The sequence below is a fragment of the Labeo rohita genome, chromosome 21 (genome assembly GCF_022985175.1).
Source record: "Labeo rohita strain BAU-BD-2019 chromosome 21, IGBB_LRoh.1.0, whole genome shotgun sequence".
NCBI lineage: Eukaryota > Metazoa > Chordata > Actinopteri > Cypriniformes > Cyprinidae > Labeo > Labeo rohita.
Window position 1 is genome coordinate 22,606,383 of NC_066889.1, and position 27,173 is coordinate 22,633,555.

Below are 27,173 nucleotides of genomic sequence, written 5' to 3' on the forward strand. Positions count from 1 at the left end.
TTGAAAACGAATCAATACGCTTTTATTGGTGTAACTAATAAACTAGAAATATACATATTTAAATGTAACCAAGCACCATATACACAAATAGAGTCAGGAATAAGTCAGTAAACAAAATAGATTCTTGTTTAGAAACACTAGTTTAAACATCTAAGAAAGGACTATACAAATATATGTACAAATACAAAGTACAAGACCCAACTAATATGAGAATATTCACATATTTAAAACCCCCGTGTGACCTGAGAAAAGTTACTCCACAGCCCTTAATGTAGTCTGTTAACAAACAGCTCTGCACTGTTACTTTTTGTGTGATTGTTCAGCTTTTATGACTAAATGAACTGAATTTTCATTCAGCAATACAGTATGTATTTGTGCGTAAACTGTTTTCAAAATGCATCTTTACAGCCATATTTTTGAGAAATTTAGCAGGATATTTTAGAGCTTATGAATGTAAACAGTGGGAAAAACAGGCGACATGGCAAGTACAACAAGGCATAAATAGGTGACATTAACAGTGCATGTCAAATAAGCAAGTGTGCTGACAGAATATGCTAGTTTTTATAAACAAAAATATTAAGAGGTGAAATCAAATATAGGACAGCTTAATTTCTCTGGTCTGGTCAGTTCCAGGTTTGTGCAACCTCTGCTGTATATTTTTTTAAACTAATTTTCTATACAAAAAAAGTCAACTCATACTTTCCTGAAATGCATATAAATCAGGAATGGTCTGTAGAGAATTTGGTCTTTAAAAAAAATTGCCTACAGCTTGGTCCCTAAAGAATCATATTATTTTCATCTATATGAAATATAAAATAGAAAAGGTAAAATTCAGCCTTTCAAATGGCTCTCGCATCATTCGGTGTCACACGCTGCAGGGAAAGCGTCCAGAACTGGTTATTGAGCGAACATTCAGTTGAGTGGTTTTGTCCTCAATTACCAGACATTCTCCTGTATATTCTACTCATGGGAGAACAGAGTGCCAGTCACGGTCCACTGCTGCAGACTCTCATGTAGCACAGTCCCTTAAATCCTTCAGTCCAGGGGTTTGTTAGGGTGGATTTGCGAGATCACCCTGTGGCTAGGTTGTTGTCTGGTGGCTCTAGCGTCTCAATGATGTCCTCCAGCTCATCCAGGAGCTCAGAGAAGGATGGTCTTCGGAATGCATCCATCTGAGAGAAACAAGGATAAGCTTTGGTGTTTTGTTGAAAATGTTATATATATCTTCAAATTAGTTAACCAGGTGAGTCAAGGAGCTGCATTATGAAGCTCTCACTTGAGAGGTGTTAGTTCTATTCACAGTCACGACGTCTTAAAGACGACCCTTGAGTCCCTACTTCATACCTGACAACAGCTGGCGGAGAGTTCCAGAACCCGCTCTGGGCAGCCCTGCACCAGCTCTCTGAACGAGTCCACATCCAGCCCAAAGTCCTGTGGACAGATTACACACTCATGTCAATTTTCCTTTTACATTTTTCTTTGAAAGAACATGGAAATGTTGCATACTGAAAGATGTAGCGTTGTCAACATTCAGTGGTTATCACAGAATTTAAAAAGCATTCTGCATATCATCATGTGAGTTCATAGCAAACTTTAACATTTTATCTCTCTCAAAAAAATTTTTAATGCTAATTTGAAAACACATTGCATTTCTTCAGAGGGATCAAAGATAAATAGACTGAAGATACATTTTCACCAGAAAACCCTTTACAAACAAACCATTTTACCATAAAGCTGCAACATAAACTTTACAAACTACAGTGTATACTTCAAGAGAAAACTGCAACAAAACTTTACAAACTAAACAGTATTTTACCAAAAAATTGCAACACAAACTTTACAAACAATATATATTTTACCAGAAAATGACAAAACAAACTTTACAAACTATATCTCCCCACATAACTATATGACAATATATGTTTACAAACAAATTGTTTCACCAGAAAATTATAAGTCAAACTTTACAGTTTCACCAGAAAATTATACAAACATTTTAGAAACAAACTATATCTTGCCAGAAAATTACAACACAAACTTTACAAACTATGCTTCACCAGAAAAATAAGACAAAAATTATAGTAAACACCTTACCAACTATTTTTGCCACAAAACTGCAACACAAACTTTACAATCTATATTTCATCAGAAAATTTAAAGACAAACTTTATAATTTATTTTTCACCAGAAAACTGTATGACAAACAGTACAAACTGTATTTCACCAGAAAATTTCAAACTTTAAAAAGTCAAACTTTATAATTTCACCAGAAAATTTTACAAAACACTTTAGAAACAAACTCTATCTCACCAGAAATATTTGACAAACTTTACAATTTTACCAGAATATTATTCAGAACACTTTACAAACTATATTTCACCACAAGTTTGCAATACAAACTTTACAATTTATTTTTCACCAGAAATTTTTAAGACAAATTTCACAATTTTTACCAGAAAATTATACTAAACTCTTTACAATTTATTTTTCACCACAAAATTGCAACACAAACTTCACAATCTATATTTCACCAGAACGTTTTAAGACAAACTTTACGATTTCACCCGAAAATTATACGAAACACTTTACAAACTATATTTCACCATAAAATTACAACACAAACTGTCTCAGAAAATTGTATGACAAACTTTACAAACAAACTGTATTTCAGCAGAAAATTGCAAGTCAAACTTTACAATTTCACTAAAAAAATTATACAAAACACTTCAGAAACAAACTATTTCACCACAAAATTGCAACACAAACTTTACAATCTATATTTCACCAGGAAATGACAAATCAAACTTTACAAACTATATCTCGCCACATAACTGAATGACCATCTTTACAAATTGTTTCACCAGAAAATTATACAAACATTTTAGAAACAAATTATATCTTGCCAGAAAATTACAACACAAACTTTACAAACTATACTGCACCAGAAAATGTAAAGACAAACTTTACAAACTATATCTCACCAGAAAACTGTACGACAAACAGTACAAACTGTATTTCACCAGAAAATTGTAAGTCAAACTTTATAATTTCACCAGAAAATTTTACAAAACACTTTACAAACTACATTTCACCACAAAACTGCAACACAAACTTTACAATCTATATTTTACCAGAAAATTAAGACAAACTTTAAGATTTCACCAGAAAATTATAAGAAACACTTTACAAACTATATTTCACCATAAAATTACCACATAAACTGTCTCAACAGAAAATTGTATGACAAACTTTACAAAAAACTATTTCACCAGAAAATTGCAAATCAGATTTTACAATTTCACTAGAAAATGATACAAAACACTTAAGAAACAAATGATATTTCACCACAAAATTGGAACACAAATTTTACAATCTATATTTCAGCAGAAAATTTCAAGACAAACTTCACGATTTAACCAGAAAATTATATGAAACGCCTTAGAAACAAACTACATTTCACCATAAAACTGTAACACAAACCTTGGAAATGCATTATATCTCACCAGAAAACACAAACTATAAACAAACTATATTTCACCAGGAAATTGTAAGAAACAAACTATAAACAAAGAAAACTTTAGAGAAACTATAATGGCCTCATTCATAAAGTGTGCGCATGCACAGATTTGATCTCTGTGAGTGTGTGTACGCTTAAATTCATGCCAACGCTCATATTTGTAACATTTTTAATCTAATAAATGCAGCCTTGATAAGGATAAGAGACTTCTTTTAAAAGCATTAAATAAAAAATCTTTTGACTGGTATCGTATATACGATAATAACATGTCTTTAGCATCACACATACATTAACAACTACAGTGAAAATGTAGACTGCCCAGAAAATCATTATCCTTGATGCGACAGAACAGCACGATGAATAAATCCAACCTAAAAAATCTAAATGTCCGTGCGATGGTTCCCTTGACCTAGATCAGATCTATCTGTTCTTTCCCCTCCAGACATCATCGGCTGTCCATCAGCATTAATGAAGCGTAAATGACCACAATGCTGTACACCAGGGCGCAATCACTCTGTCTGACCTTACTTTCATCCCCAATGCAGGGAAGAGAACCATATTAATTCGCACAACATAACAAGCCTGTCTTAAGGGCTGCATGTAATCATCCCAGAGCTCATGCAAGTGCTAAATTATGCATTCTGTGTAACGATTTAGTGTAAATGAACAAATGGTATTCATTTGCCTATGCTGAACAAAGGTGTAGAAACAGTTTTCTGAAGGATTGTGTGTTTACCTTTGTCCTGGGCAGCACTTCTGGGTCGGCAGGGATTCTCGCTAAGATCTCGCACAACATGATCCCGAAAGAGAAGACATCAACCTATGATTAAACAGGGGAAAACGGCCAGTCAGCAGGGGTTCAGTTCAGTCTCTAATCACATCAGAACCAGGCCCTTCTCTTTATTCCTTGACAGCGAGGCAGAAACAGCTCACAGTTTATTGTATCTGTTACTCATTATAAATGGCTTAACAAATCTGTACCTCAGCCCTGACCTATTAAGGTTGGCATCAAATCAGAAGGTTAATTTTTAATTAAGACGCAACTGCAAAAGGTTATGTGGATTAATGTCAAATCTGTCAGTAAATCAATGCTAATTTAATTTTCAGGAAAAAAGACTATCCAACCATAAATGGCCTATTTTACACTTTTGTTTTCAAAGTCATCCCTCTCAGCAATCTGTTCTCAGTACCTTGCGGTCGTACGGCTCTCCTCTAAGCATTTCAGGAGCCATCCAGAAGGCCGACCCCACCAGAGACAACTTCCTGTCGGGGTCATTTGCAGGCAGATCCCCCACTTCTCTGGCCAGCCCGAAGTCAGTGACCACAGCCTCCCTGCCACGCGAGGTCACACGGATTAGGCAGTTCTGCAACATACAAAAACAAGATTCTGCATGTAGTACGTTGCACAAGACAGACGATTTGACCGAGATATTATCTTTTACTGAAGTATGATGAAAGAAAGCAAACAAAAATAAGCAAAGCACAAAAGTATAAAGGAGATTTTTCTCCATCTCTGATTACCAAAACGACAGAGTCAGCTCATGTTCTATTTCTAAGCAGAACTACAAAGCACCACAAGATGGCAGTATTGCTCTATAGGAAATAGTCTTTCACTCTGCTTCTCCATTAAAAAATCCCCTAGTTCCTAAAGAAAAACCCAGTCATTACCACTTAATTATTTAAATCTGGTGTGTCATGAAGGGTTCGTCATCAGCACATGACTCAAAACCTGTGGAGTCATCCAAGCTTTATACTTTCTGTTTTTCTCTATTTCAAACAGAAAGTTATGGCTCTATCATCTGATGGAATAATAACATATAAGCAATAAATATAAACAATATTCTTTTAATAATACTACTAAATCAATTACTAAATTCTTTATGAGATGTGATATGCTGAATAACAGCACATCACTTTTTTTGTATCATAGACAGTTCCTATACTTTAGAGAGAGAGAGAAAATTTTATATATATATATATATATATATATATAAACAAAAGTAGGACAAAAATCTATTTGTATACTGAACTAAATATTTACTAAATTATTGAGGCTGTGTGCAAATAAATAGCACATTAATAATTAGCATAACAGAAGAACTGTAAAAAATTTAAGAAATTTTGTTATAGACACATTTATTTCATTTATTATCTTATCTAATAAAATTATCTTATCTATTAAAAAAAATGACATATTATTATAAATTGAAGAATAATACATTATTAATAATCCTAGTTATTATATTCCATATCTTATTTATTAATAATAATACATATAAAATGTAGATTAAAACTTAATAATTAAACATACAATTATATTACTATAAATGTAAAATTTATTCATTAATTTCATTATACTTTATGTAATAGTAATAATACTTTGTTATTCTAAACAATATTTAATAATATTTAAAAGGTAATTATGAATTAATGTATTATATTCTATACCTTTAACAGCAATAATAATACATATAAAATTAAACATTGTGTTAATAATTAAATGCATTCTTATTATTATTATAAATTTTTTAGTACACTTATAAACAATATTTATTAATAATTAAAAGTTAATTATGAATAAATGTATTACATTCTATATCTTTAACAATTATACACATAAAATGAAACAATTGAGTTAATAATTAATAATTAAATGCATTCTTATTCTTCATTTTTAGTACACTTATCAAAGTTAATTATTAATAAATGTATTATATTCTATATCTTTAACAACAATAATAATACATATAAAATGAAACAATTGAGTTAATAATTAATAATTAAATGCATTCTTATTCTTGTTCTTCTTAGTATTAAACCTAACTTGAGTTATGAATCTTCTCTTGTCCATGAGTTTAATGAAACAAAGTATGTAGTCAGCTTTACATGACAAGCGGTAACATTAGTTCAGTAACATTAGTGAGTGAAATGCACGAATTGATAAATATGATGCTGAAAGGAAGAGTAAACTCTGACTTTCACCAGAGCATCTGGTAGAGCTATACATCAATAGGACATCAATGAGACTGTGCAATGAGTGTGAGGTTTCATGTGTGGCAGTAACAGTACCCAGGTATTTTAAGTAAACCCACTGACATAAGGCAGCTATACGACCACACGTAACCTCCGGCATGGAAACCTGAACTTGCCGTGTTATGCAAGCAGTAATCTAATGTTTTATCTTCATACTGCGTAATAGCATGTTTGCTCCAATTGATGCAACAGAAAAGAGTAGGGAAACAACACTGCAAAAGATTGTGTGGTATGGAGAGCTTATGTGTGGACGATAAAAAGCTAAAAAAAAAAAAATTCCCTCAGACTTACATTGGGCCAGTAAACAACCCCCAAGCCAAACACATGAGCAACCACACCGCATTGTGGCATTGAGTTTACTTTAGCATGGACAAGCATACATTTCCTTCAGAAAATGTAAAAATCTAGTTCTAAAACATAAAAGCTGTTTAAAAATAACAAGGCTAAGATTTTCAGTACAATTGTGTGCGTGTGAGAAGGGTGAGAGAATAAAAGCTTGAAAGTGACAGGAGTCAGCAGGTCATTTCTTATGAGGGAGAGCGAGAAGAAAGGAAACGAGAAAAAAGATTAGCGAATGAAAGCAGACGCAGTCTGGAGTTTATGGAATGGTGGATGCTGGCTACAGCATTAGCATAATAAAGGTCTGACCTCCCATCTCTGTTCAAACACACAGGCCTGTGCTCACTGCACACTGCATCCTGGCAACAGCCACTGTTAAACCTGTCAAGACCAGGACTGTTTTTCTCCACTTACAACTTTATAGGGGTGCAGGCTGCCTTTTCAGAATGGGACAAAAGTCTTGTCTTTTAGTCTATTTCAGTGAAAGTGAGGGTCATATACACTACTGCTGTTTAAAAGATCGGCGTTAAGAATTTTTAAAAAATACTTTTATTTAGCAAGGAGGCATTACATTGATTAAAAGTGACAGTTAAAGCACGTGCACTACCAGTCAAAAGTTTTAGAACAGTAATATTTGTAATGTTTTTTAAAGAAGTCTCTTTTGCTCACTAAGCCTGCATTTATTTAATCCAAAGTTCAGCAAAAACAGTAATATTTTGAAATATTTTTACTATTTAAAATAACTGTTTTCTATTTGAATGCATTTTAAAATGTAATTTATTCCTGTGATTTCAAAGCTACATTTTCAGCAAAGAATGGAATTTATCTGAAATTGAAATGTTTGTAACATTATAAATTCAAAGCATCCTTGCTAAATAAAAGTATTAATTTTGTAATGTTACAAAAGCTTTTTATTTCAGTAAATACTGATCTTCGGATCTTTCTATTCATCAAAGAATCCTGAAAACAAAAAATGTACTCAACTGTTTTAAATATTGATAATAATAATAGCTTCTTGAACAGCAAATCAGCATATTAGAATGATTTCTGAAATTATGCTGAAAATTTAGCTTTGATCACAGGAATAAATTACACAATTATTTAAAAAAAATATTTCAAGATTTTACTGTTTTTGCTGTACTTTGGATCAAATAAATGCAGGCTTGGTGAGCAGAAGAGACTTAAAAAACAAAAATCTTACTGTTCGAAAAAAATTTGACTAGTAGTGTATAATGTTGCAAAAGATTTCTATTTCAAACAAATCTGTTCCTTTGAACTTTCTATTTATCACCCTGAAACAAATATATCACGTGTTCCACAATAACAGTAATACTTGAGCTCACATCTCTGAAAACGTTAAGCAAATTTTTAAATAGATGTTGTCTTAACAAATCACACAACTGAAGCAATTCTTGCCAGAAAAAAATAAAAACCCTCTTAAAACTACATTCCGTGACACAAAAACAGTATTACTTTATAAATTATAAAATCTGGGCTTCCGCCTTGACACTTTCTGTAAGAAATACTGCAAGCGGAGTGATACAAACAGTGAAACGGTTGGAGTTCTGTTATCACTAGAATATAGCACCGCTGGAAAAGGCTCTCAGCCGATCAGATTTAAGGACCAGACAGAACTGTTGTATAAATAATAAAATTTTACAATATTGTTTTTATTGTATTGCAAACATAAAAAAAATTACAAATCTTACAGACCTCAAACTTTGGAACGCCATTGTATTTACAGTGCGATTTTCAGTAGAAAGGATTTCCTGATATGTTTTTCCTTAACTGAATTTCTGTAAACGCATTCAGAAAAACATCACAACATCACTCTTATTTCCCCCTGGGCTGATCCTATTTCTTTACAGAACAAGTCTTCTTCAGGACACAATGTTCTTTACCAAAAAATGTTGAAATACCTTGGCCCGTGGTGTGAGAATGGTCACAGTGGAGGCAAGTGGCACAGTTTTTCATGTTATGTGTGTTTCGGTATTAAGCACGTTATCTACGTTCCATCTCTCTGCTATTGTACACATAAGTGATGAATGGAAACCATAACTGAAGTAAATCTACAGAAACCAAAGCATTTCACTGAAGATAATGTCAATCACGGCGAGTTTCACATATTGAAAAACTCACACTGAGCACTACTTGTCACAAAATGCCATTGAATTTTTTAGCATATCAATTGTTTAAAAAAAAATTCCAAAAGTGAATAGGAGTCAGATTTAGATTTACACCAAGCTGAATCTGCAAGCAAGCAATGCTGGATCTTTTCCAGGACTAACTTCACTTTAGTTGGTTAAAAGGTTAAAGGATCTAATTTTAAAATAGGTTAAGTTACAAAATGCATAGTAATAGTTTGCAGATATCATTTTGATATTTTTTTAATGCAACACAATTAGTTATTATTTAAATGAATTTCCAAGCGTAGGTTCGGGAGGAGCCTAATCATTCAGTCCTGTAAATCATCATTACAAGCCTATATAAGCAGCTCTCATTGCACCATCCCGGACTCAGTTCTTCCGGCATCCCTCCACCTCCTCTTCTCCTCCTCTATTTCTCTGTTATTCACCCTCTAGGTAATATCACAATGGCGGGTTGAACTCTGTGCTCAAGCCGAGCCTCGGGTTTGAGCCTCCATTAAGGACAGCAAGCCAGGCTTGTTTACTATTGCCCATCAGGTCCAGATGGGCAGGCAAACTCGTGAAATAAATTTTAAGTATGACAAGCATCTAGATAACTTTGGGGCCACCCTGTATGCCAATCTTCACTTTGTAAGATAATGGGAGATAATATTATGGCTATCTCAGAACTAATATCACAAACTAAACTGTACCAAAGCAATAAAAAAAACAATTAGGTTACATGAGAAGAAGAAATGGACACAAGGGAAGTGTGCCAACCAGTTAAACACTGGATCTTTGGTATTATCTGCATACTTGGTGCTTGCTGAATCATGTATTAAACAGATTTTTTTTTCAAAACATGACTCAAGTCAGTCAAGTCAGGCAAGCTTATAGAACAGTAGATGGAAAAAAAACATTAGCAGAAATTTCACATTACAAATGTCTGTCATTAGCTATAAATGCAAGGTGTGTTCTTGGCACACACCTTCAAATCTGGGTTGAACACTGTGACGGGATATTTTTATAATATATCTTTGTTATAATTGCTCAACTTTGATCCCTCAAGTCTGCCAGCTCACACGTCCTCACCTTAGAGTTGAGATCTCTGTGGTAGATGTTCTTGTAATGGAGATAGGTCATTCCTCGGCTAATATCACAGCCCAGTTCGATCTTCTCTCTCCAGCAGAGGTTGACGTCATGCCTGGCCAGCAGCTCCTCCAGACAGCCTCCGCTCACATACTAGGTGGAGGAGGGAAGCACATGAGATTATAAAACACTTCGAATTATGACCTGCAGTGAAAATGCAACACACTTCTGCAGCATGTTAAATCAGGAAAACTTTTTCCTTTGTGGAAAATTATATAGTCTTGACACATAATGGTGAGTCACTTTGTGTCATGAGATTTTCCAGGCAGCTTGTTGAGAAACCAAAAGACTGGATATGCTTAATTGTGAATACTAATTCCTAAAAGTTGTCACCGACCTCGAGAATTGGGTACAACTTGTTCTCCTTGACACAGATCCCAAGGTACCTATGGAATTAAAATCACAGTACTTTTTAGAACTGAGGAATCATGCCAAGTTTAGAACATTTACAGGTAATGACAAGAATAACAAATAATAAATCTTCTAATCAGCACCTGTGACCTTTATGCATCTGCGTAAACAATTTAAATTGACTTGAGATAAAATTTAAAGTCGTAAATGAAAGAAAACCATCTGCATTCAAAGACATTTAGCAGTGCAAAGTAAACTAGTCTATTAAAATACACTTAGAATTCTCCCCAAAATTCAAGAAAGGGGGGAAAATGTCCCAGTATTACTTTAATACGTCTTTTATATTTATATCACCTGATATATTTGGAAGCCCATTTCCATCACTGAATAAAAAATAAAAAAAACGTAATTGTGACTTTTTAATCTCACAATTCAGAGTTTTTTTCTTGCAACGGCTAGTTTACATCTCATAATTCAGAATTTTTCTCAGAATTGTGAGATATAAGTGTCATAACTGTGAGATATAAACTTGCAATTTTCAGAAATAAAGTCGAATTGAGAGATATAAACTCACAATTGCGTTTTATAAAGTCAGAATTGCGAGATATAGTCACAATTCTTACTTTTCTCTCAGAATTGCGTGAAACTACAACTGAGAGAAATACAGTCTTCTCAGAATTGTGAGCTATAAACTCACAATAGTGAGTTATAGAGTGCAGTTTTGAGAAGAAAAAGACTGATATGTTCTCAGAATTGTGAGTTTATATCTCTCATTTTTGGCTTAACTCGAATTTGTGTGTTATAAATCATAATTAAAAAAAAAAAAGTCACAATTGCGAGATACAAACAATTTGCAACTGCAGATTAAATACATTCATGTCATGCATTAAACATGTAGATGTAAATGCATCTAAATAAAACCAGATGCAAATTCTGTGTCACCTCTGCATTGCAAACACAAATTTTGATGATACTGATTTCATTTGATTGGTAACAGCCCTTATAGTGTCTTACTATTTGAATTTACTGAATAAATTTGACACAATAGATGACGCATACATTTAATCAGGTTAGACAAAATGGCCATATAAAGTTAAAAACGGTAATAAAAGGTAAAAATCAATTTAAACTTATTGGAAAAAGTACATTTCTGTTACTCCTGCAAATGAACCGCTGCACAGAATATGAGGAATATCGAAAAGCTTTGGGAGTCAGCTGTCCACGGCAGTCCTAAACCTGTCAAAATACCAATACAATAACACGCTCATAATATTGTCTAATTACTGCCAAATTTCCAGAAGATATAATTTTTTGTCATTATTGTACAACCCTAGCTGTGTGTAGATATTACAGTCTCACAGCCTGATGTTTTTAATATCAAAATTGTAGCCATTCACTGTTTACCTTTGTTCAAGGTCTGGAAATCTTACCGCAGTCAGGTTTATTATTCAGTATTAGGCTGACAGAGTCAGTGTTGTTTTCTTCCCATGTTCTGAGTGGGCGCTATGAGCATCAGGCCGGCGTGGGATTGATGGAAGTGATTAATCGCGTGCGCAGAGGCGGCTCACCTCACTATGTTGGGGTGGGAGAGTTTCTGAAGTAGACTGATCTCCCTCACGATGCTGTTCTGATCCACGTCATTCTTGTAGATCTTCACCACCATCACCTTCTTCGTGGTGCCGTGCATCACCTGAGTGAGGGAGAGTTACATCATTAGTGACTCAGCGGCGAGGGTGTCACATACTGTACATACAGTGGGAGTTTCAACAGGAGGGATTTCCTGACACGTTTTTTCCTTCACTGAGATCCTGTAAACACATTCACAACAAAAAGGAGCATCACTCATATTTTCCCCTGGGTTAAATATGTTCCTTTACAGTACACGGTTCTTTTAGGACACTACGTTCTTTACAAATGCTGTCCTTACTTGGCCCGTGGTGTGAGAATGGTCACAGTGGAGGCGTTTTTTTCCATGTTTGTGTGTACTGATATCAAACATGTTATCTAGGTTCAATCACTGTGCTATTGTAAGACTTTTCTGTGATCTTAGCCCTCACCTTTCATTCAAGATAATATCAAGAGTTTCACACAATAATACTGGCATTTTTGAGAGCGTTGGCAGACTTTTAACATAATGCCGTTTGGTTTCTTACAATTGAAACTATGAGGTTAAAGGAACACTGATTTTGCAAAACAAGAAAAAAAGAAGTTAGCATACACTTCCAGTCAAACGTTTTTAAACAGCAAGATTTTAATGTTTTTTAAAGTCCAAGCCTGTATTTATATGATCCAAAGTACAGCAAAAACAGTAAAATTTTGAAATATCTTTTCTATTTAAAATGACTGCTTTCTATTTGAATATATTTTAAAATGTAATTTATTCCTGTGACCAGTTAAATTTTCAGCATCATTACTCCAGACTTGAGTGTCACATGATCCTTCAAAAATCATTCTAATATGTTGATTTGCTGTTAAAAAAACTTTTGAGTACATTTTTTTGAAATTTTTGAAAATGTTATTTCTTTGAAATCTGAATATATATATATATATATATATATATATATATATATACATGAATCTTTCTGTAAAATCTGAATATTAGAATGATTTCTGAAGAATCACGTGACTGGAGTAATGATGCTAAAAATTCAGCTTTGAAATAACAGGCATAAATTGCATTTTTAAATATATTCAAATAGAAAACAGTTATTTTAAATAGTAAAAATATTTCAAAATTTTACTGTTTTTGCTGTACTTTGGATCAAATAAATGCAGGCTTGGTGAGCAGAACAGACTTCTTTAAAAAACATAAAAAATCTTACTGCTCAAGACTGGTAGTGCATAAAAAATGTGGTTACAATAGTTTCCTCAAGCACTTTTTAAAACCATCTAGTTATTTTCTTGTTTGTGAAGGTTTTCAAAATCATTTGAGCTTGACAGGGTGGCGACGGTACGTGACGTTAAACATGTATTTCTTAGTTGGGCTAAAGACTGTCTGCAGGACGTAGCTTGTTTTTGGAGACGACAGACACGTCATGTCTGTAAGGTTCTGTTGTGAGGACTAATAAGGCCGTGACTTCCAGACAAAATGATTAGGAGATTATTTAACATTTTGGCAACAGAATTCAGGTGGGTACAAAATCCCAAACAATTGGAGATGTGGAACAAACCCTTTGCTTTTGAAATGCAGCAGATGGTGGAACGAAAACATTTATCTTGAACGTTTGAGATCTCGATGTGCCTCATTGTCACAGCTTTGATTAAATCAGTGCACTTTCGCTAAAGGGCAGATTATTTAATCAGATTCTGTGCTGTTCAATAACCGTCTCACAGTGATTTTCCATTATTACACGCCACCTTTAGGACCTTCCAGCAATTTTAGCACATTTTCGCGAACTTTCAATCCCCAAAAGGTAATTTGTCTCGCTCCTCCATTACTGACAGGAATCTCTTACCTTGTAGACCTTAGAAAAGAAGCCGGTTCCGATAAGCTCTGCACTAAAGTCTTCCCAGAACTCTAGCTTGCGGACGGTGGTGCGGAGCCGGTGCCAGCAGTCGGTCTGGCAGTAGGTGTCTGTGGACTCGTTGAGCAGCGTGGGACTGACCGGTTCTGGAGTGTCGACTACTTCACACATCTTAGAGATCTCATCTACAACAAAATAAGCAGAAGCAGGAGAGATAAAGCTTAGTTTAGTTTTGCACCGCACAAGTGGATAGAGTAATCAAAGCAATCAAAGAGATGGAAAAAATCTGTTATTATACAAAAAAAAATAAAAAATCACTAATACTTCATCATAGACAGCCTTAATCATCTGACGTCAGACCAGTTTTGCAGTAAAGCCTGCATTAAGATCAATCATAATTTTCAAGACTGCATCTATACAGAGGATAATCCACAGATAAAAAAAAAAGCATATATTTTGAGGAAAATAAAATGTCAGAACAGACAATACATCAAATAACAATATGCTTTTATATAAAACACTGACGTCTGGATTAAACATGCATTTGCCCTCATTTATTCATTTAGCCATTTCATTTCGGTGCTTATGATTATTTTAATTATTTTAACCTAAATATATTAACTTTTATTTTAAGGGCTACCATTACTTTATCATAAGAACCATTATTTTTCAGTACATTTTAAGAACATTTCCAGAAAAATGTATACTGGTATGTCATGATATACTATGTTGTCTTTAATGTCAAATAAAGAAAATAAATTTTAAAATAAATTTTACTCAATTACTTTAATCAATATTTTAAACTGTTGTCAATAACAAAAGACTGTTTAAGATGGTATCTATGGAAAAAAAAAACAAAACAGTAGCTTATAGGGCTGCAATATTATGACAAAAAACATTATGAAATTAATCTTTTATTTAACTCATATCTACACTGTGTCGTCGCTTATGATGAGAGGATTCGCACCCGTGCGAATCAACAAAAGCTCCGGCGTTTTAAGCGCGGACTAAGCACCTCTAATTGGCGCGTTTTTAGCGCAGACTAATCTAAACGCCTCTCATTGGCCAATGCATTCCTAAATTCAACAGAAACGCGTTTGATTGGTTATAAGGCTCAACGCTCCACAAAACAGCGCATCTGATGCAGTGAATCTATACTGACACTATTTATTCATTTTCACATTTCATTTTACTTGCGACAATCGTAATACGTCGTTTAATTGTGCATGGACATTTTTTGCCCCTTTGTCTTAAATTTATGAGGCATTTTTGTTGTTATAAACCAAAATATATATATCGATTATCGTGATTCTTGCTTTTTTGCTTATATCATCCACCCCTACTATAGACATAATTCCCAGCATCCAAAGTTGTATTTCCGAGGTACCAGGCTGACAGAGTTCAACGAGTTTGCAATGACATAAAATCTTTGAAACATTCTGAGAAACAAGTAAACGAGACACCCTTGAGCACACCCGCAAATTCTCCTTTGTTGTCACTTATATCCGGTTTCAGATTTTTCCACCTTGAAAAACAACCTGTGGTAGGTCACTATGGATTATAGCCAGACATTTTCCTATCTACGTTGGCAGTTTATGCCCTAAATAAGCTGCAAAGTGGACCAAAGTGGAGTCTGTGCCCATATTTAAAGGTCTATCCTGTAAGTATACCTTTAAAGATGGTTTAGCTTTATTTAGGCCATGTAGACATTACATAACCATATCCTAAGAACTTTCAAATGTCGTCATTGGATGATCTCGCAACATGAGTTTAATATTTAGTCAATGGATGCTAAACACAGATAATACTATGTACTACACAAGCTTTTACGTACTACACTAACACAAATTTCTGGCTTGGGGAAAAAAAAAACATGTGTGTGTAGTGTGGATAAGTCTGACACTTTATTGAATGGCGTATTAGCATGTCAGATGGAGATTACATCATTGCACGTCATCTTCGGTGCCCAGAGCTCTGGGTGTCCTAGCTAACCGTTAATGTGTTTACGGCTTTGGCACGCAACACCCTACAGGGTTTCTCAGTGATGGCCCTACCACAACCTCCATCCATCAGCTGCCACCAACACACCAACATCTGACCCCAGGCTACTGACACAAACACACTCCTTCACACTGTATTAGATATTGTATGTGTTAACATCACCCTCAGATATTCAAAGCTCTGTACTGGTTGCAATAATCCTGAAGGTGATGACACATTGCTGCGGTGCCGGAAAACTTTGGAAAGCAGAGTCCATAATATCAGTGTTAGCTCAGCATAAACTCTGGTTAGATAACTAGCTGGTCACACATACAGAGAAAAGGCTGTAATCATTACAGTCTAAGGGATTTGCTGTGAGAGAGATAAAATAACTGGGTTAGATCATTGCTCTGATGTTTGTCTGAAAAATACATAATTTAATCCTTTAAAATGTTTTGGTCAGTACTTGTTTATTGTTTTGTTTATTAACTGTAGCTATTAACATGTTTTGACATTGTTTTTGTGGTTATAATTGCTTGTTGTAATTTTTACATATGACAATGCACTAACCACAGAGTATTATGGTATTACCTTGTTTTTTGAACATAAACCATGGAAATACCACATCATTAATAATTTAATATTAGTGTTTTAGACAAATACAAACTGTGGTGGCATATAAATTTATTTATAAAATTAACATAGTTTATTTGAAATACTGAATGTAATGTTATTTCATATTTAAAATATAAAAAATTGCACAAAGATGTGTATACAGGACATGAATACATATAACCTGCATAATTAAAATTTTAATGTTAAAAAATGATGAATATTGATATTTGAAATAATTTTGGGGCGGGAAAGGCAAAAATATACTTTAAATATATAAAAACAAACCTAATCTCCAGTGAGTGAGTCATTGTGTCATTTATTCATCTGATTCATTCAAACTAATCACTAATTGATTTAGTAATGAAACACTGTTGTGTTTTGCTCAGAGATGCAGAACAGTTCTGCTGCGGCTTTGTTTGGAACTATTTTTGTTGTCAAAAAACAGGAAGCGTTGTGTCTAAAATGTAAGTCACTTAATTTTAATTTCTTGTTTATTGAGCTTTTTTTAAACTGTAGATACTTCTTAAAATGTTTTGAGATTGTTTTTGTGTTTGTAATTGCTTGTTGTTGTCTAATTTTTACATATGACAATGCCTAACCACAAAATATTATGGTATTACCTGGTTTTTCTGACATACATTACCAGTCAAAAGTTTTTGAACAGTGAGGTTTTTTTGAAAAGTAATGTTTTTTTAAAAGAAGTCTCTTCTGCTCACCAAGCCTGCAGCAAGTACAGCAAAAACATTATAATTTTTAAATAGTTTTACTATTTAAAATGACTGTTTTCTATTTGAATATATTTTAAAATTAATTTATTCCTGTCATTTCAAAGTTGCATTTTTAGCATCATTACTCCAGTTACATGATCCTTCAGAAATCATCCTAATATTCTAATTTGCTGCTCAAAAAACATTTTTTATTATTATTATGTTGAAAACGGTTTCTTTGATGAATAGAAAGTTCAGAATAACAGCATTTATCTGAAATAGAAATCTTTTGTAACATTATAAATGTCTTTATCATCACTTTTGATCAATTTAAAGATTCCTTGCTAAATAAAAGTATTAAAAATAATAATAATAATAATAATAATAATACAAACTGTGGTGGCATATAAATGTATTTACAAAACTAGAATACTTTATTTGAAATACTTAAAAGTAACATTATTTCATTTTAAAATATACACAAAGAATATTTTATATATAATTTAATATTTTAAAAATGTATATTTAAAAGTACCTATGAAAAGTATATGTGTGTACAGAGCTGCTTTCTATACAAAAAAGATGCTTCTTTAATAGCTTTGATGACTGTACTATTATTAATGAGACAAAACAGTATCGAAATACCATGGTATTTCCATCTGATACTTTACTGTACCACAGCACCACATCAGTACTTTTTGTAAAGATATTTGTGGAAAAACTATGGCACATGTGCAGTGCACCTATGCTGACAAAAGGTGTTGATTGACATATTTTCTTTGTCACGCCTGACTAATATTAAATGCTTGCGTGCATGTGCGAACAAACCACAACATTTTTCTCAAAACTTCCTTGAATGCATTATGATGGCGTATGTACGTAAGATGCGATACGATCCGTCAGGGCCTAAATCTTGATATTTCTGTTATCATCTAAAGGGAGCATTAGCACATTTACCTTTTTAAGTAAACAGCACTAAAAGATAGACAGCTCATCTGACCATCAAAGTTCATGTTACAACAGATAAGATAAGAAACTCAGTAATCCTGTACGATAAGAGGGAAAGAGTGATTACTGCCAATGCATAACCGGCTGATATTTGATATCTCGTACAATCACGCATAAACCCATGCACACGCACGCACATGGATGCACCGAGTCTTAACGCCATCCTCAGATGTCATTGTCGTTATGCGTGACACCTGAAACCTGCTTTGCCAGACGTACCTTGCCTCTCTCACATGCAAACGACAATACTGAATGTAGGATCGACTGACGTGGTCTTTCAGGGGGTTCGGCAAGCCAGGGTGTCTCTTTCAGTGTCTGCGGGTATGTTAATGTAAATGAGACATGGAAAGAGAACAAACACGGTGTGGGAAGCGAGTGTAGAATGCATTCAGATGTGGTGTGACGCAAAGCATTTGTTTGATCTACCTAGGGCTGAAGGATAGAAAGAAATTAGACAATTAGTCTTTAACTATACACAGCGCTCCTACTGAAATGGCGAATTCCACCTTTTGAGTCACTTAGAAGAAATAAGAAAAGAATCTGAAACAAAGCAAACTTAGTTTGGAATGAAATTCTACAGCAAAATGAGCTTTCAGGTACCTTTTTTTTCATAATCAAAACCCCTTCAAGTCTACACATGAAAAAGCATGTGCTGTTAAACAACTGAAGGGTTAAAACAGGGCATTTTAACCATAGATAATTCAGTGTAAGCCGAGAACTCTCGTGTGTGTCTCTATGGATGTTCTCTTTTAGAGGTCTATTGAGTTTCCTTCTGTCTGTGTGGCAACTGAAGCTCCCTGGGTCACATCCCCTCTGCTTTCTATGACGTGAGCTCTGGAGCATGTGAATGAGACAGAGAGAGTGCAAAAACAACTGAAAGAGGTGATGAAGATTACAGTTTGGCTACATTCATCCCAAAGCTTAATAATATGCTGGAATATTCAGTGTTATATCGTCTCACAGATGGTTACTAAAACCACAAGCTGTGAAAATCTGTGTCATTTCAGATCGGTAACCAGCTCTAAGCGCTTTGGCCGATAATTACCCTGAAGTCATGCGTGGGTTATGCAGGTCTCAGTCATCATTGGTAATGCAAACGGCACATGCATATTTTACACATTCAGGACGGGTGTGATGTGTGCTGAAATGCATTCAGGACAGAGACGCTCCTACAAATGCAGGTCGGATTTCAGTGTTTCTTCATCGGAAGATATTTGGAGAAATTTAGCATTATGATGACACCCATAGAGTGCAGAAGATCCAGTTTTTAATCCATTTTTTAATGTAAGCTATTTAAAAAAAAAATAGTAGTAATTTAGTTTTCCATTTTCCTGTCTCTCTTAAGATTAGAATTAAACATACTGTTTTTTTGTTTTTTTGGTGCTGTGACTTTGTCACCCGCTATATGTAAATAAGCATTCTGCATGTGTAGTAATTATTATAGTTGGCACTGTCCCGTGTATTTTCATAACAAACTCCATGCATTACATGCTGACAGGTTCACACAACAATCTTCACTGAAATGTGACGCACAAACTGTTATGGTTGGATGCGATCAGGAACTTTGTTGAAAATAAACTTTCTTTCCTGACATTATGCAGAGCTGCATTTGCAGCCTCATAGGAAGAGCAAAACACTTGGCAGACTTGCTTAATGTTAGTTTATATACAAACTGTAGTCGTAGTTACTTTTTCTTTTGGTGATCAGGATTAATAGACTCTATCCTACTTTGTTTAGGTTCTTATTATAAGATTAGCTGACTACCAGAATAAAAATTCATATCTTTCTTTCTTCAGTCGAAAAGAAATTAAGGTTTTTGAGGAAAACATTCCAGGATTTTTCTCCATATAGTGGGCATCAATGGGAAACAACAGGTTGAAGGTCCAAATTGCATTTTTAGTGCAGCTTCTATGGGCTCTACACGATCCCTGCCGAGGAATAATAGTCTTATCTAGTGAAACAACCAGTCATTTTCTAAAAAAAAAAGTATATACTGTTTTAACTACAAATGGTTGTCTTGTACTAGCTCTGCGATGCACATGCACGTTTTCACGCATTACGTAATCACGTTGGAAAAGTCACGCGCGGTTAGTTCTTCGTTGATGTACTGCGCTTCAAAAAGGTAGGGCAGGGTAAAAAACTCCATCTCATTTTCTCCTCCAACTTCAAAATTGTCCGACATTGTTGTTTTACCTTTTTTGTAAACGGCGTTTGATTTTCTTTGCATGTTCGCTTTGTAAACACTGGGTCAGTACTTCCGCCCACGTCACATGTGCATGCTTATGTAATGCAAGTGCTAGTGCAAGATGAGCATTTGTGGTTAAAAAGTATATACATTTTAGAAAATGACCGATTGTTTTGCTAGATAAGACCCTTATTCCTCAGATGGGATCGTGTAGAGCCCTTTGAAGCTGCAGTTTAGACCTTCAACCCGCTAATCCCCACTGAAGTCCACTATATTGAGAAAAATCCTGGAATGTTTTCCTCAAAAACCTTAATTTTTTTTTTAGACTGAAGAAAGACAGATATGAACATCTTGGATGACATAGGGGTTAGTAAATTATCAGTCAATTTTTATTCTGGAAGTGAATTAATCATTTAATTCACTTTGACGAGTGAGCCAAACGGAATACTGAATACTGAAAAGGTGTCGTTGGATTGGCGTAGAAAGGTTAGGAAACAGCACAACAGTGAAATGATAGTACAAAATGCTGTAGAAAATCATTCTTGAAATCAGCTGTCTGACTCTGGAACGTTGTCATGTGTCAAGTATCAATTAATGTCAGAACTACATGGGGTCCAACAACCGATTGTTTTACAACAAACAGACGTCTGCAGGGTGTAATCACAGGTTATCTGTTTCATTTAGAAAAAAACAGAGTAAAGGAGTCGCTCTGCAGGACATGGATAGCTGAGCTCAAGCAAACACTGGAAAAATCTGGTACGGTGAAGTCAGAGAGGTCAGGCATTTGAGTACAGTAATATAAGGCCATGTACACTACTGTTCAAAACTTTGGTGTCGGTACTGTTTTTTTAAAAAAAGGAAATTAATGCTTTATTCAGTAGAAGTGCATTAAATTTAATAAAAAGAAATTAGGGATGCACGGAAATGAAATTCTGGATGCACTTGGCCAAAAACCGAAACCGAAAATGCTTTGTAATAATTATGTATTATTTTATTAAATAATATAAAGTAATTTTGTAATTTTTTGACACAGAATTAAAAAAAAAACATGCTGTAATGCCATTTTCGGCTGAAAATTTGGTGCATCCCTAATAAAAATGCAAAAAATTGTTACAATAATCTATTTCACATATATGCTGTTCTTTTAAACTCACTATTCTTAAAAAAATCTTGAAAATAAAATTCATGGTTTTTACAAAAATATTAAGCAGCACAACTGTTTTCAACACTGAAATACCAAGAAATGCTTCTTGAGCAGCAAATCAGCATATTAGAATGATTTCTGAAGGAACATGTCACACTGAAACCTGGAGCAATGGCTGCTGAAAATTCAGCTTTGCCATCATAGGAATAAATTATATTTTAAAATTTATTAAAACAAAAAACAGTTGTCGGCGCCAATAGCCTTGTGGGTAATGCGGCGACATACAGCGCCGTTGTGCTGCGAGCGTCCCGAGTTTGAATCCCGGTTCGTGGACCTTTCCCGATCGCACCCACTTCGCTTCCTGTCCAACTACACTGTCCTATCTAAATAGACAGGCAAAAAAACACCAAAAAAATAGAAAACAGTTATTTTATTTGGTAATAACATTTCACATATTACTGTTTTTACTATATTTTGGATCAAACTAATGGTGGGCATAAAACACTTCTTTCGAAAATATTAAACAATATTACCTCAAACTTTAAAACGGTAAACACACACACAGGGTGCGGTTCATACCGAGACACCATTCTGTGAAATTCCACACTTTGTGGAGATTCTAAAGCATCTGACATGAGAAAAAACACCTATCTGCTGGTCTTAACAAACTAGAAATCAACATCAGGATGAGAGACAACCAAATAAAGCTTTGAAGAAAGACAACTACATGAATAAAAACTACATCAGAAACATCAAATCCCAGAAATGCAACATCCACAACTGTGGCCTAAAGAACTGACACTACTGGAAACTCTTAGGCTATACAGCAAAGTCACTGACACCTGTGAAAACGAGACTCTTTTCCGTTGTTCAAGAGCTTTTAGACACTTGATCTCCATTTGCACGTGTATAGACGGATCTACCAAGTTAACACACACAGCTCTAACCAAAGAGTTACCAGCTCCAACCAGTAATATGCAAAATGTAAGAAAAAGGTCATCTGATTTTCTGCAAACAAAACGTATCCTGATTACACCAAGAAAAAGAGAGATTAGCTACAGCCTGAGTTCATTAGCAGGTTGCGTGCCACTGATTTGCCAGAATGCAGCTGGCTAACCCAGAGCCATACTGAATCAAAGCCCTTGTTCTCTTTGTTTAGCCTGCATAGATGACCTTTAACCTTCTATTGAGACTTTCCACTGCAAATTGGACGGTCAACAGTGATTCCAACAACTTTCACTTTAAACTAACAAAGCAAAAGTATGACAGTGATAAGAAAGGGCCTGCTACCATGTTAGATTTCCTGGACATCAGGTCCAAATCATTCATGACTATGAGATTCTGCAGTTCTGCTCTAGGTTGAGGTACCAAACATTCCCCTCTTGGATGACATCACAGAACTGTCAAAAAGGTCACTGACCTCAGGTCTGAGATGTAGCTAGCTTAGCCAAACCCATTAGCAACAATATGAAATTTAAACAAACTGAAAGTCTGTATAAACAGACATCTTGCAGCACTGTAAACTGCGGAAAATTTAGCTTTGCAATCACAGGAATAAATTACATTTTAAAATGTATTAAAATAGAAAACAATTATATTGAATTATAATATTTTTTTGTAATTTCTACTGTATTTTCATTCAATAAATACAGCCTTGGTGAGCATAAAAGACTTAAAACCATTAAAAAAAATTATGTCAGGGAAATGTTAGATACTTTGACCTAGATATTAAATAAACACCTTGCCTTAAGCAAAGGCTAATTTCGACTTGTCTCTCAGCTTGTAAAAAAAATGCACAGACAGAAATTTGGTCTATGAGGAAATCTTTCAATGTTTTCTTCCTGTACAGTAACTGACAGCAAAACCAGTTATTTTTCAGCAGATTTTGCTGTTAACCTCATACAGATTTTGTGTTTTCATACAGCCTCATTCTTCTGCAATGTTTCTGTTTGTGCTAAACTGACAGTGCTGGTAGACACTCTGCGGTCTGTTACCTCAGTAGATATAAATATCTGATTTATCGCCTCCATTTCCATTCGTACTCTCAAGCCTCTCAACAACTCCTCACACCTACATAATCTGCAAAACAAAGTGTCAAATCTCACAAAACACAATATAAATCCTCTTGATAGACACAAGCGATACATTTGAGAAAAACATTAAGTCAACCACAAGTGATTTTAATAGCCACTGACAAGAAACACTACTAATTTGTAACATATTCAGTTGAATATCTGCCAACTCCAATAAATTTCCAACATATGCCATTCAGTAACAGCTGGGCAGACGGGTACACTAACCGTCATTTTCCGGTGCAACACAATCCACACTTCTGACCTAACTTGCAACTAATTTTAACCCAGGCTATTAGAGGGTTCATATCCCTCTCAGTCAAAACAAAATGCACATTTAGCTTGTATGTAAGGTAGCCAAAATATGTTCTGCATTGTTCTTTTAAACAAAAAAAGCTGAGAAGGAAAGTATTTTACAAGTGAAACTATAAATACTCACTCCATCGGTTCAACAAGCTGTTCATGTGCATCATGAGGAGGTGGTGATGGTCAGCTTCCTGTGACTGCCTCTAGAAGAGACCACACAAGTACACTAAACCATAAAATACTGGATAGCAATTGATATCTAGATATGTACTACAATCTCATGAAATGCATAAAACACTTGGTAGGAAAAATGAAGTGTTGAATGACTAGGCAGCATTTTTTTTTCTTATCTCCACACTTTTTTTTGTCTGTACTAAAGATAAAGCAACAGTGTTAGATAACTCTCCCTAATTGAACTTACTAGAAGACTGATTATTTGCTTGTAATTCCTTATGTTTATGACATTTATGACATGATTTACTCCAGACCGTTTTTTGAGTGAAAGTTTTACACCAAAATATAATTAAAAAGCCTAACATTTAAATAAATAATGTAAAAAACTATTATTTATATTGAACATTTCTTATATTTTAATTTTGTAAATAATACATTTAATATGCATCAGTGCAGTCTTGTATTAAAAAAACTGGTAACACTTTATATAAAAACGTTGTATGTTAAAGCAGAAGTCCACTTCCAGAACAACAATTCACAAATAATTCACTCACCCCCTTGTCATCCAAGATTTTTATGTCTTTCTGTCTTCAGTCGTGAAGAAATTATGGTTTTTGAGAAAAGCATTTCAGGATTTTTCTCCATATAAAGGACTTCATTGGTGCCCCGATTTTGAACTTCCAAAATGTAGTTTAAATGCAGCTTCAATGGGCTCTAAACGAACCTAGCGGAGAAAGAAAGGTCTTATCTAGCGAAATGATCGGTCATTTTTTTCGGAAAATACAATTTTTTATACTTTTTAAGCACAAAAGCTCATGTAGCACAGGCTCTGGGATGCGCGTTCATGACACTACATAACGTTACTATTGAATCACGTCGAAAGGTCACGCGGAACGTAGGCGGAACTACAGACCCAGTGTTTACAAAGCGAACGCGCAAAGACTAAAAAAGTGCAAGTAAGTCAAACGCTGTTTACAAACAAAAAGGTACAACAATGTCCCTCTCAAGTTGTAGGAGAAAATAAGATGGAGTTTTTTGCCATACTCAGTACACAGACGATGAACTTACACGTTATTCGTAGTAGTGATGGGAAGTTCGGATCATTTTACCAAATCGGACCTTTGAGTCTCGTTCAGTAAAATGAACAATTCGAGTTCATTTTAGCAAATATAATTAAAGCGTTACCTGTTACTTCCCTAACACATCTACTGCTTACACAAACGTTGATCACACTACAAACAAGACAAAACTATAATGCTATAAGAAACAGAAAAGATTAATTCATTGTTTACCTGGGTCTTTAGTCTATGATTAGCTCACCTCACTTTTTATCTGACAAGTTTTCGGGTTTGAGTCGTTCGTTCATCACGTGACAGCCCCATAAGATGAACGAATGACTCGAAAAACCGAAGACTCGAAACAGGTGAACTAATTCCAGTACAGAACCTAATAGGATGTTGCGCATGCGCGACTAAACGAATCACTCCCCAAGACGACTCATTCTTCCCGAGTCACACTGACGATTCGTTCAAAATGAAAGAATAGTTCATAAACGACCCATTACTAATTGGTAGCGTCGTGGACGCGCATCCCAGAGCCTGTGCTACACAAGCTTTTGTGCCTAAAACGTATACAAATTTTTATTTTTCGCAAAAAATGACAGATCGTTTCGCTAGATAAGACCGTTTAGAGCCTATTGAATCTGCATTTAAACTGCATTTTAGAAGTTCAAAATCGAGGCACCAATGAAGTCCATTATATGGAGAAAAATCCTGAAATGCTTTTCTCAAAAAACATAATTTATTCACGACTGAAGAAAGAAAGACATGAACATCTTGGATGACAAGGGGGTGAGTAAATCATTTATGAATTGTTGTTCTGGAAGTGTTCTCCTTTAACATTAATGTATTAACTAACATGAACGCAAAATGAGCAATACATTTATTGCACTGTTTATCAGTGTTTATTAATGTTATTAAAAATACAGTCGTTCATTGGCAGTTCATGTTAGTGCAATAACTAATGTTAACATACACAACCTGTGATTTTAATAGTGTATTAGTAAATGGTAAAATTAACATTAAGATTAATAAATGCTGTAGAAGTATTGTTCATTCTTAGTTCATGTTAACCAATGTAGTTAACTAATAAAGCTTATTGTAAAGTGTTACCAAAAAAATATATATATATATATATATATATATATATATATATATATATATATAATATTTAAATTAAATCTACATATCATAAATACAAATATCTAAACAATTACTAATATTCGGTAAACAAACAAACGAATAGTCGTCTAGTAAAATAATAAAACATGAACCAAAACAGTATGCCGCAACGGCATTTTTGATTTAAAGAAAAGAAAATATGTACTTACAAAACCACCAGCTTCCCTCAAAATTCTTAATGGCAGCTTTCTGCGAAAATGTGCCTTAGATGTTGTTGGTACATCCAAAGTATGAATCCGCACTGCTTTGAAGGTTTCCGTTGCTGACAGACGCTCACTTCAGTGCGCATTCCCGCTGACCTGCGCGCTACTGCGTTCTGCTGTACACAAGCACAGAACGCGCGCAGAGCTCTAGCCAATAAGCGTTTGATCAGTTGCCATAGGAACCTGCGAGGTGAAGCCTTCATGGAAATCTGCGCATGGACTGCAAAGTTGTGGCGCCTCCCACACCAACAGATTTTATTTAATTTCCGGGTAAAATATCTCACAGGGTGTCTGTCCTACATATTTTAAAGCTGAATGTGTGAATATGGCAGGTACGTTTACAAATACATACGGTATTTAATATCTTTTAGGTTTTATGAAATAATCCAAATTAAAGCTTGTGTCTCATTTTCAAAATAATTTACTTTGAGTTTATAAATAAGAGCTTATTTTTTAATTTTACATGAGTCTATTAGACTGAAAGACAAATATTTTGTTTGCAGAATGCACTTGTGATCACTGTCCACTGACGCCCTCTAGTGATGGATCAGTGGAATTTA

The 27,173-nt window shown here is 34.5% G+C and overlaps 1 protein-coding gene across 2 annotated transcripts; it reads right to left on the reverse strand.

Annotated features, from left to right (window-relative positions):
• On the reverse strand, positions 1 to 26,772 carry zgc:113162 (uncharacterized protein LOC553743 homolog). Of its 2 annotated transcripts, XM_051092347.1 has the most exons (11): positions 26,560 to 26,772; positions 24,130 to 24,199; positions 23,613 to 23,697; positions 13,971 to 14,164; positions 12,084 to 12,205; positions 10,502 to 10,550; positions 10,108 to 10,257; positions 4,708 to 4,881; positions 4,254 to 4,337; positions 1,345 to 1,431; positions 1 to 1,172 (listed from the first exon to the last, which is right to left on the reverse strand). In XM_051092347.1, the coding sequence occupies exons 4-11, from the start codon at positions 14,148 to 14,150 to the stop codon at positions 1,071 to 1,073; spliced, it is 948 nt and encodes a 315-aa protein (XP_050948304.1). In that variant the 5' UTR covers positions 14,151 to 14,164; positions 23,613 to 23,697; positions 24,130 to 24,199; positions 26,560 to 26,772; the 3' UTR covers positions 1 to 1,070. The 2 variants fall into 2 exon arrangements, with proteins under 2 accessions (XP_050948304.1, XP_050948303.1); XM_051092346.1 differs by lacking the exon at positions 23,613 to 23,697.
• Between the last annotated feature and the right edge of the window lie 401 nt (positions 26,773 to 27,173).

Excerpts from the sequence above, each read along its gene's own strand:
- zgc:113162 (XM_051092346.1), bottom strand. The coding sequence starts at position 24,163 with ATGATGCACATGAACAGCTTGTTGAACCGATGGA. Across the intron at positions 12,206-13,970 it reads TCTTTTCTAAGGTCTACAAG|GTGATGCACGGCACCACGAA; the intron begins GTAAGAGATTCC and ends TCCCTCACTCAG. Across the intron at positions 1,173-1,344 it reads TCTCCGCCAGCTGTTGTCAG|ATGGATGCATTCCGAAGACC; the intron begins GTATGAAGTAGG and ends TGTTTCTCTCAG.